The sequence below is a fragment of the Vicia villosa genome, linkage group LG1 (genome assembly GCF_029867415.1).
Source record: "Vicia villosa cultivar HV-30 ecotype Madison, WI linkage group LG1, Vvil1.0, whole genome shotgun sequence".
NCBI classification, from domain to species: domain Eukaryota; kingdom Viridiplantae; phylum Streptophyta; class Magnoliopsida; order Fabales; family Fabaceae; genus Vicia; species Vicia villosa.
The window spans coordinates 102,594,290-102,606,714 of record NC_081180.1 but is presented as its reverse complement, the minus strand read 5'-3'; the positions used below and the strand labels follow the sequence as shown (position 1 = coordinate 102,606,714).

At 31.7% G+C, this 12,425-nt stretch overlaps 1 protein-coding gene across 1 annotated transcript; it reads right to left on the bottom strand.

Annotated features, from left to right (window-relative positions):
• Positions 1-2,453: 2,453 nt before the first annotated feature.
• Positions 2,454-3,188, bottom strand: LOC131650451 (uncharacterized). Its single transcript, XM_058920163.1, has 2 exons — positions 2,834-3,188; positions 2,454-2,785 (listed from the first exon to the last, which is right to left on the bottom strand). The coding sequence occupies exons 1-2, from the start codon at positions 3,186-3,188 to the stop codon at positions 2,454-2,456; spliced, it is 687 nt and encodes a 228-aa protein (XP_058776146.1).
• Between the last annotated feature and the right edge of the window lie 9,237 nt (positions 3,189-12,425).

Below are 12,425 nucleotides of genomic sequence, written 5' to 3'. Positions count from 1 at the left end.
GACGGAAAAGATTAAGATGATTCAGGAGAAGATGAAAGCTTCTCAGAGTCGTCAGAAGAGTTATCATGACAAGAGGCGGAGAACAATTGAATTTCAAGAAGGAGATCATGTGTTTCTGAGAGTAACTCCTACGACGGGTGTTGGTCGGGCACTGAAGTCAAGGAAGTTGACGCCGCGTTTCATTGGTCCGTTTCAGATTACAGAAAGAGTAGGAGAGGTTGCTTATCGTATTGCTTTACCAACGACACTTGCAAACCTACATGACGTATTCCATATATCACAATTGAGGAAATATATTGCGGATCCGTCTCATGTAATCCAGGCAGATGATGTGCAAGTGAGAGATAATATGACAGTTGAGGCGTTGCCTATGAGGATTGAAGATCGGAAGATAAAGCAACTACGTGGTAAAGAAATAGCTTTAGTCCGAGTAGCTTGGGGAGGAGCTGCAGGTGGAAATGTTACGTGGGAGCTGGAAAGTCAGATGAAAGACTCTTATCCCGAACTCTTCGTTTGAGGTATGTTTTCGAGGACGAAAACTCTTTTAGTGGGGGAGAGTTGTAACACCCCGTTAATTCTAGAGTATTAATTTAATTATTTTATTAATTAAATTATTAGAATTAATAATCTGTGGGAATTATTTGGAAAATAATAAAAATATGGTGTTGGGCTGAGTGTGATAGTTAGTAGAAGGGGGGGTGTTAACTAAGCAAGCCCATTAAGAATATTTTATTTTATTTTTCATAAAATAAAGAAATTGGGGAAAGAAGCAGTAGAAGCAGATTTTGGAACTGAAGAACACGTGAAAGTGAGAAGAGCCTGAAGGGAAGGAGGACTTCGAAGATTCGACTCTGAGGTAAGGGGGGATTCTTCGGGTTAGTGATCCTTATGCGATTGTAGGTAGTAGGATTGATTAGGATTATCGTTTAGTTCAATCGTACGTGTCGGGTTGGGAATTTTGTTAGGTTTTGATAATTCTTGTATGAATTGACATGATTCTATTGATACTTGTGATATATGATGTTAATACATGTCAATAACTTGTTTGGAATGTGTAATTGTGTGAAAAACCATGATAATTGTGTGCTATGTTCGTATGTACCTGGAATTGGGGTTATGGGATAGGGTAAAAGCTGTCAAAATGGTGATTTTTGCTGTGCAGGTACGTAGGAACCGGTTCCCATGTGGGACGAACCGGTTCCCCCTTGTAAAAACAGAGAAGTATGGATTCTGGGCAGCTGGGAACCGGTTCCCATGTAGGGGCAACCCGGTTCCCCATAGTAAAAATCCGAGGCGTGATTCTGGAGACTGCCAGGAACCGGTTCCCATGTAGGGACAACCCGGTTCCTGCAGCATTTTTCTAAAAATGTTTTATCTTTGAAAACTCATAACTTTTGATCCGAGTATCCGATTTATGTGCCGTTTTGGGCGTTGCGAAGCTAATGAGATGCTTTATCTGATGAAGTAATAATACGGGCAGTAGCCGACTTATTTATTTATTCAATTGAATTATTGTTGAATTGGTTTATGATGGCAATTAACATTAACGTGATGTGTATGTTATTGTGATGATGTGGTGTATGTATGTGAATGATTGAATGATGCTTATACATGTCCATACTTGTTGTGATGTTATTGGAAAGAGGTAATAAGCGATGTTAAGCATCGGAATGATGACGATGTATGATGATGTAAGTATGTGTCATGTGTGCATTATTCATAAATCATTTGCATTGGAAGGCTAATTCCCATTGTGCGGAGATTAGCGGGAAGTCATCGTGTGCCCATGTGGGGTGTGAGCGATGAGGCAGTAGTCGTGTGCCCATGTGGGGTGTGAGCGACTAGAGGGCAGTATCAAAGAGAGAAGTCCTGTGATATGATTCACGAATTTTGGTACCACATGCATGAGTGTCAGTCCATACATTGCATTATAACATGATATAATTGGTTGATTGTGTGGTGTGATAGATGATGTTTATACACTGATGCTTGCTTGTTATAATAATCCCAATTATATGTATGTTGAATGGATGATAGTTGCTATGAGATTTTATTGCTTATGATTGTATAATGGTTGTTAATTCGAATGAAACTCACCCTTACTTTGATGATTTCAGATTAAGGATGTAGCGGCGTTTTGATTGGGTGAAGATAGCTTATAGGCTAGCCCGTAGTTCGTGTCGAGTCATGCTCTGATTGTAACACTGGGATCGACTAGTCTTAGCGTTACTTGTTATACTTTGTTGCCTTTTGGCTGTGGATTTATGTATGGAGTATTTATGTGGAGATGTTCCTAATACTGTTGGTTTTAAGTTCCGCTGTGCTAAACACCTGTTTGTTATTGGTTAACTTTTAATAAAAGCATGACAATCGACAATGATGTTTTATTTATTTAATAATTGTAGCATCCTTGCTGTTTAATTACTCTGATTATATTATAATTCCGAGGGGGTTTAGAAGGGTGTTACAGGTCCTAGATGACGTTTGTTGCCATCATGCTTCTTTCTTTCCTTGTTGGTCACAGCATTGACTTTGGAAAGACCCGCATATTCTGATTTTTCCCTTGCCTTCGATTCCTCCTCAATTCGAAGATGTTTCTGGATTTTCTCCAAGGAAAAGTCCTCAGAACTGTGCAACAATTTCTTTCTATAGCCTTTCCACGAAAGTGGCAACTTTGCAATGATTGCACCAACTTGAAAAGTCTCAAGGATGTCTATTTTCACCGCTTTGATTTTGTTCACTAGGACTTGCAATTCGTGCACTTGGGGAAGAATGAGTTTGGAGTCTATAAATTTAAAATAAAAGTATTTAGAAATTAAAAACTTTTTCGTACCTTCTTCTTCGGCCTTGAACTTAAACTCGAGGGCTTTCCATATCTCAACTGTGGAGGGATTATCCGTATAGAGGTCGTAGAGACGATCAGATAGTGTATTTAGAATATGTCCACGACACAATAGTTCGTCCTCCTTACGTTTCTTGTGTTCCTTTTTGACTTCTTCAGAATCATCATCTGTTGGTTCTGGAATTGGCGTCAAGTCAGGATCTAAGACATAGTGAACCTTCAGGGAAGTCAGAAGGAATGTCATCTTGTCTTGCCATCTGGTATAGTTGGTTCCATCGAAGCGATCCAATTTGACAAGATCCTGGTTCATAACTTTGATGCTTGAAACTGTAGCGTCGGAAGCCATTGTACAAATACTTTTAAGATTGTTAGATATTTCGGTAAAATCGAATGGATCCACTTATCTCCAACATTTATAAATGCTTTTAAAGTTTACTCCACTTTCTATGTGGGACTATTTATGAAACATTTATTGCCAATTAACTCTATTTCACTTTTGTCATTTTGGAACACAACTTGATGAAATTAAAGCTCATAATTTCCAACATAAGTGATAGTTAAAAAGAGTGTTGAAAAAAAGACTATCGTTAGCATTTGCTCGTTTAATCAATTTTAAAATATAGGACTTTATAGTTTACACATATTATTGAAAATAAGGCAATACTACACGAATTTGAGACTACACAAAAATCATAAACACAAGCATTTAAAAGTTACTCCAACATTGTAGGACAAACAAGTAATCTTTTCTAATATTCTCAAACAGTAGGGATGGATGGGATGATAATAGTACTGCCAAGAAAAATAAAAGTATGGGATTGCAGCAAAACAAAAGATGAAGTTATGGGATCCACATTTGACAATGGCATGTGACAATCACCTAGATATATGCAATAATGGCACGTATATTATGCATGCATACAGATGCAGCACCAGGAATACACGTGTTTCAGAGGAAGTGGAGAATCGATAACGTATTTCAAAATGATTAATGAGATTATCTGACAGATATGCTGTCTGTATAATCAATGTTATCTCAAACCATTCAATGCGTGTTTTCAAATTTCTAACTTCATTATTCAACCAATTAAAAAATGTACATTATTGCAAAGCATATAAAAGTGTTGAGGTAAAATTTTGTGTTAGTAGTTTGGAAGTTAACTATACTGTACGATCTAGTTTTTGCGTAAAAAAAACTATATATTTAATATTTTATTTATTTTATCATACTTTTCATTGTTTATTATTTTCTTTTATGTTAATTTTGATATTTTAAAAAAATATTTAATAAAAGATATAGTCATAAAACTTTTCATATATATAATTAGAGTATAATTAGAATAATGCTATCCTTACACCAATACTTACACTAAACACTGTTCACTGTATTTATACGATGAATAGTGTTTTTTAAAATAAAATAATAATATTTATAAAGAATATTTTTTATTTTAAAAATTATCGTATATACGGATGACTACTATTCATGTACGGACGAAACTGTTCACATTATTATTCATGAACATTATTTTATGGTAGTCACCAAATTTGGTTAATACAGTGTAAAAACTTGGTTAATGCAGTAATGAAGTTGGTTAATGCAACATTCAGGTACTAAAAATAATTTTTAACAGTCACCAAACTTGGTTAATACAGTGTAAAAACTTGGTTAATGCAGTAATGAAGTTGGTTAATGCAACATCCGGGTATTAAAAATAATTTTTAGCAGTCACTACACTTGATTAATGCAGTGTAAAAACTTGGTTAATGCAGTAATGAATGTGGTTAATACAACATCCAAGTATTAAAAATAATTTTTAACAGTCATCAAACTTGGTTAATGCAGTGTAAAAACTTGATTAATGCAGTAATGAAGTTGCTTAATGCACGTCCGTGCATGAACAGTGTGGTCCGTATTTTTAAAAATAAAAAATATTTTTTAAAAATATTATTATTTTATTTTTAAAAATACTGTTCACCGTATAAATACGGTGAACAGTATTTAATGTAAGTGTTTGGTGTAAGTATTGCTGTATAATATGGGTGTAAGAATAACATTACTCATATAATTAATTATACTAACTAAATAGTGTGAAATAGTTAAAATATAATATATTTTAAAATAAAGAGAGTAATTGATATATAAATACTTTTATAAGGTATTTTCTCAATTTTAAAACAATGGCCGATTTAACAGATAAAATTATTTTAAAATAAATTTTGTTGTCACTTTTCAATGTATAAATAATTATTATTTTTAATTATGTTATTTGATTATTACCTTAATACTATAATAATAAGATTAATTTAATAAAATATAATATTTTAGAATACAAATTTTAATATGTGTACAAAAACTTAAAAGAGAATAATTTTGAAATGAAGGGTGTAATGGAGACACTCATAAGGTAATAGATATGATTAAAAGAATGAAAATTGTGTGAACGTGTGTGTGGTTAAGGGTGTTCAAAATCAAACCAACCCAATAGAAAATCGTAAATCAAACCAACTCAAACTGAAATCGCAAAAAACTGTATTTGGTTAGAATTTGTTTGGGTCATCTTTTAACAAAATTGTACGGTTCGGTTCGGTTTGCGGTTTGTATTTTGTAAACCGAATCAAACCGCATTATGTTACAACCTAACTTTTACTTAACTCACATCCAACCCAAACTTAAACCTATTACTATATCTTAGCCTTATGATTACGAACAATTTTCTCATCCTTACACATATGATTTCAGTCCCGATCTTCTCAAATCTCTAATAGCATTATTGCGCCTTTTTTTCCACATACATCTTCCATCTTCTTCTCTAATCTCTACTCTCTTATATTCTTTCTTTTTCACCTTCTCATTTTTATGCAAATGTTCCATATTTCAGTTTCGTTTTTATGGCACATCTTCTTCTTTAATCTCTCAACTCTTTTATTCTTTCTTTTTCATCTTCACTAATCTCTCGTTTCTTCTATTTTTGTGTTTCATTATAATAATTTTATATTGTTTTATGCTATTATTTTATGTTTATTATTCCACTTTTGTCTAATTTAATTTTTACATATTAAATGGAAAGTTGTTATCAAAATATGACGAGTTTTGTTGTTATTTGATAGTGTATGAATGTCTAAATACAAAGTTATGTTGTCATCTATATGTGTATGTATGGTTCAATAAAATATTTGTAAAAAACCGAACCAATTGAACTGAACCAAACTGCATTGGTTTGGTTTAGTTTGGTTCGGTTTTTTTCTAAAAGTCAACCGAACCAAACCAAACCGCACGATTTTTTCTTGTGGTTCGGATGATTTTTTTCGTCAAAACCGCCCAAACCGCACCGCGAACACTCCTATGTGTGGCCCAGTGATAAAAGCTTGTATTTTGAGGGTGTGTTTCTCTCAAAGTCTCAAATTCAAATTCGATTAGGCATAAATTGTCTATTAAAAAAATCAAATTCTTTTTATTGTAACGAGTTCGAAGCACTCAGGTATTCTTATTAATGTCATTTTTCTTATAAAAAAAATTATTAGTGTTACAATAAATAAAAAATTATTTATTATTATTCAAAAGCATATATATTTTAGTGTCACTTAAAATAGTAATGTTAATTACTCTAAATTTGTAATATGTCAAAGTTAAAATAGTAATGTTAACTTCTCAATGTCTCATGTTCAAATTCTGCTACGTCTAAATTGTCTATTAAATATAATAATAATAATGTTAATTATTACATTAGTGCAATAGTTGTATTTTTAGTAGTATAAATAGCTCCCTTTGATTCATGTAAAAATACACCGATTTTCTTTTAAAAAGATACAAGTAATATCATTATACTTCTTCTTTCTTTTCTCTTAGTTTGATATATCATATAATCATACATACATTTTGTAGTATAATATAACTAGATTAGTAACTTATATCAACATATTAACAGATTTTATTTGATTCAAATATCTGATTTTTCTCAACACATTATCAACACGATCGTTTCTATCGGAAGTTATTACTACACTAGATACATCTTCTATATTTATCACTTTAATCTTATTATTATTATTATTATTATTATTATTATTATTATTATTATTATTATTATTATTATTATTATTATTATTATTATTATTATTATTATGGTTAAATATACAACTCTCTTGTAATATTAGCGAGTTTTGTTTTTAGCCTTTGTAAAAGTTTTTTCTAATTTCCCCATATCTTATCTAGATTTTGTCATTAACCCCCCAAATGCCACAAGTCTTCAAAATTTCACCTATGTTTTCCAACGTGGCTTTTGTTTTTAATTTTTTCGCATAGCGTGACATAAATTCATTTCTTCTTGTTTGGTGAGTCTAGGGTTTCTCTCTTCCCCCTTTTTCTCTTCAGTAGACCAACTTTCTCTCTTTATCATACCAACGAAGTAATTGTTCATCTTCTCTTCCGCATTCATCGTCCCAATCATGGGTGGAAGCAAAATATCATCTGTTGGTAATTCTTTTGGACGGGGCTTGCCAATATGTGGCTGTAATGAAACAATGAAGATGTGGATATCCAACATCATTGACAACCCAAATCAAAAATTATGGAAATGTAGAAGTTCATTGGTAAGTGTTTGTTCAAGTTTGTAATTTTAATTTTAATTTTCAGTAACTCATATATATGTGCTAATCGCATTTCTATTTGCAGAATGGATATGGATTGTTCATATGGGACAATGATGTTTGAGGGGTTCAAAGGAATGAAATGATTCCCTCAAAATGTTGTGAATGTAAAATGATAAAGGTTTATTGGAGAGAATTTGCGAAGGACATTGTTAAGGAGATTGAATGTGAAGTTGCCAAGAATTTGGGTGTAGATGTTAGTCCAAAGAAGATTGAAAAATTGAAGAAGAGACTTGTAATGGAGAAGAGAATAAACTATTGGGTGATGTTTGCACTTGCTTTGTCATGGTTGTTGTTTTCAATAAGATTTAAGTTAATGTAATGTAAATGTTTTTAAGTTGTAATCAAGTTGTTGTTAAGTTTTCAATAGTTATTTTTAATAGTGTTTAAGTTAATGTAATGATAGTTTGTTATAACAGTTGATGTATCATCATTTTGTATCAAATATTTATTAATGGAAAAGTTTTTAAGTTTGAATAAAAATATTGTTGTTGTAGTGGTATAAACATGTTCTATATAAATGTTGTTACTTTATGATGGAATGATACACAATGACCTACAAATATGTTTGGTATCAAATGTGTGACTGATACATGTTGGACTGATACATAATGAACATGTTTGGTACCAAAATGTGTGACTGATACATATTGGACTAATACATAATGCACAGGTTTGAATGATAATGTGTGACTAATATATTTCATTGACAGGAAACATCATTCATTCAATTACAAGAAGAACATTTAGTGCGTAGGTCTGATACATCGTTACATCGTTACATCATTACATAGGTCTGAAACATAACTTTGATACAAACACAAAATGACACAATAGGCACATATAATGCATAAGTCTGTTACAAGGACTACTTACTAGCACAAAAATAAAACATAACTAAATAACAACTACTTAATCTCTTCTTTTCTTCTTCATCCAAGACTTCAAAGACCTAGTTTACACTCCAAGTTTTGAATCTTGTGCATATTTGATTTTTCTTTAGTTTCTGCAATTGTAATTGGCTAGTCACTAGATGATCATTGGCCTGTAATTGGCTTTTTAAACCAACTCAATTTTATCCCTTCACTCCGCCTCCTTCTAATGATTGGTTTCTTTCCTTCCCTTTTTTTATTTTGGTTGATTTGTGTCTGCAACACAAAATCCAATTTAACTTTGCTTAGTTAGCACTTGTGGTGGCTGCATGGTAATTGTTGACGGTACTTGTTATTGGTTCATGCCAGTAACCTATACATGAGTCTGCATGTCAATGGCCTTTACATCAGTCTGCATAGTAGTGGTCTCTACAGCAGTTGGCTTTGTAATTGACTATACATCAGTTAATTTTTTTTCAGCTTTAGATTTTCCCTACACAATCAACATACAAAAACATATTCACACATTTGGCAATAAAAACTTCCCACAAATTCACATAAAATGCATAACAATAAATAAAAACATATTACCTATTCATAAGATGTTGTTAACCTATTCATAATATATTTTCTAATCCACTCGCACATAGCAAGAATATGTTTATCCCTACCAACTAGAATTGTAGCATTAAGAGACTTGAAAATATTATTCATCAAAACACCTCATTTAGGGTAAAAACTAAAGGCATGATTACACCAACATTTGGTAAAAACTTCCATCAACCAAGTCCAAGCATTCATATCTACCTTCTTCAATTCATTCATCTTTTGGACCCATCCTTGATAGTATGTGGCCTTAGCAGCTCCCATCATTATATCCCTTATAAGGGTTCCACCACCAAACCTTTTCTTGAAATTAGCACACAAGTGTTTAAGATACTCATACAACATATGCTCAATCCTATAAATCATTTCCTCAAACACAACCACTAATCCCTGAAATAAAAATGTACAAAGTGCATCAATAATCATAGAACCTATATATATATATATATATATATATATATATATATATATATATATATATATATATATATATATATATATGATGCAATGACCATATTTAGCCTTGCACTATACCCTTACCCTATAACTATCATTTTTCACAAATCTAATTTCCCTACCATTTAGCACTGACCACTCACAAATTGTCTCCCTAAAGTCAACAAGAGAATTAAATTTCATACTCCACTTAAATTTATAGTCCTTATTGAGACGTTCTTTCCTAAATATCTCATACTTGGGACTTTCATCATCACAAGAGTCATCTGGATATGAGTTGTCCAATTCATCACTATAATAATCATCTTGTTCCATTTTCTTACTAGGCCTACACAAAAGTCCAATAACTCTGCCCTCTTCATTTATAGGTAATGTTACATCAATTCCTTCAAATCCATTTATAAGAGCATTAGCTCTATCATCTTCACTATCATCTAACCCTTCAGCCACCTCATCTTCTAACCCTTCAATATCAGTCACCCCATTAACACACTTAGGTTTCCTTACTCTAAGCTCAATGTTTTCAACATCATGTTCCACAAAGATATCTCCATCAGTAACGATTGTACAACAATATAATGCAAAATCATATGCATCATCATATTTTCTTATCTAAATAAAACCCTCGTCAATTTCCAAAATTTGTGTCCATATCATATAAATTCCTTCCTTGCATCATATTGATATGGAGAACTTTACTTTGATTTAATCAACAAGCATGTCTCACATTCAAGTGGAAAATATCAACAACTTCAACCTCAACTCTAAGGGGCTTAGAGTTTGCATCACTACAAAAATTGGACTAATGTTTTTCCTTTCTGAAAAGGTACTGTACAAAGGCTCAAAAAGAAAGTTTGGTGAGTTTTATTCTTTTTAGGTATTTTGGAAAAGGGTTTAAATATACTTAAGTGTTTTAACATTTATTAAGAAAATATTTGACGTCACTTATCAAAGTCAATGTTTATTAAGAAAGGTTGTAAGTTTGAAAACAAGAAGGTTTTGAAAAAGGGAGAAGTTTTGAAAATTGAAGAATGGGGTAGGGGATGAAGAGACTATCCTAAAGCATGAAATAAAAGGTCTCATTGTAAGGTAGCTCAAGAGAAAGCCTTTGTGTGTGCAAGTGAACTAACCACAAGATGGAGCAAGCATTTGACATTGGTCAAAATAAGCATTCATTTACCTATAGATTAAGCCACGTGATAAGGAATCAAGCAAGCAAAGCATATAATCAGATGAATCATTAAGCAATCAGATGAAAGCTAAGCATCACATGAAGTTCCAAGGTCACAAGTGTATCAGATGAATCCAAAGTTCACAGATGAAGTCTCAAGTGTCAGATAAAAGTTAAAGCATCACATGAACCAACCATCAGATGAATCAAAGTCTCAAATGAATCTTAGGATCTCAGATGAACCAAAGTCTCAGATGATTCTCCAAGCAAAAGGGAAAGCATCTTAAGTCTAAGTTCAAAGTTCAAACTCCATAAGCATGAGATAGTAATCAATAGTCCTCAAGAGCACCTTAAAGTTCTTTAGGGTTTTGCCTTTATTAATGTTTTTTGAAGGAAAAAAAAAACAAAAGACCAAAGGACAAAAGAAATAAGGCATAAATTTGACCATTATCATACTTTAAAGCAGAAACTAAATAGTACTCAAAATTTCATATTGCATATCTATTCTTGTGAATACACAATGTCACAATGATGAATCTGTCGTATAGTAATAAAATAAATATTAATTAGGTTCGGTCGGTTTTTTACAGGTCTAAAATAATCATATGTGTCCAACCGAAACAACTCTATACAACTTGAATTAAACGACCGAATCAACTCGACATTCAATCCAACCCGATCTGTTTGTACAAAAAAGACAATATATCAATCGGTTTTAATCGAGCGGTTCAAATTAGTGCACCGCTACTTGCAATAATATGATATTTCAATAGTCTAATGATTTTAGCGTTGATTTTGTCAACAACGATGAGGATACGCCTATGGCCTATTTAATGTTGGAAACGCTGTTCACATGAAAACCACATGGCTATTGTTCTTTCTTATGGTCGCTTCTTTTGTTTATTTTCCTCGGATCCATCATAGTACAGCAACACTAAATTATACTGTATCTTGGTTTTGAATTTCTTTCTAAAGTAAAACCCACGATGTAATTTAGTGTTGCTGTTGTATAAAACTCAAAAGAAATATTTAAATTGACGTATAAATCATGTTTGATAAAGCATTCTTGTTGAAAATTGTGTATTTAAAATAATTATATAATAATATGGTTGAAAAACGTAAACATAATAAATTATATTTTTATCTCTCTTCTATTAAAAATGATATGTCCTAAGACAATCAAAATGACTATTACATTTTTTATAATAATTTTTTAAGAAAATAAATTTTGGAAATAGTTTGTACATAAACATAGTTAGAAGTGACAAAACGGATCATATAAATCAAATAAGCAGTTTAATTTATCATTGAGGAGGCTGACTTAAACGAAACAAACATACTCATTCGTCAAACATAAAAAATATATATTTCTTTTAAATAAAAAATTTATTTTAAAAATTAAATCTTCGTTCAAGATGATTTTCTATTTTAAAATCTAGTTCAAATTAAACATAAAAATAAAAAATATATAATCATGATAAATATACTTTAATTCAAACAATTCATATTATTAAATTTGTAATATAATTAAAATATTACAAATATATAATATATTTGTTTAGTAATAATTTTAATAATAACCATTAAAAGTAATGGTTGTAGATAATTTTATGTCGCAGTGGAGTGGTGATTGCTTATTTTTATAGTGGTGGTAGTCGATAACGTCTGAGTAGTAGTTGGTGATAGTTATCGGTGATGATTTATGGTGGTTGGAGTGGTGGTTAATGATGGTAACTAGTGGTCAAATTGGTGACTAAAGGTGGATGAAATGGTGATAAGTGATGGTCAAAAGTTGGTAGATGGTGATCAATATGATGGTTGATAGTAG

Excerpts from the sequence above, each read along its gene's own strand:
- LOC131650451 (XM_058920163.1), bottom strand. The coding sequence starts at position 3,188 with ATGGCTTCCGACGCTACAGTTTCAAGCATCAAAGTTATGAACCAGGAT. Across the intron at positions 2,786-2,833 it reads GTTCAAGGCCGAAGAAGAAG|ACTCCAAACTCATTCTTCCC; the intron begins GTACGAAAAAGT and ends TTAAATTTATAG.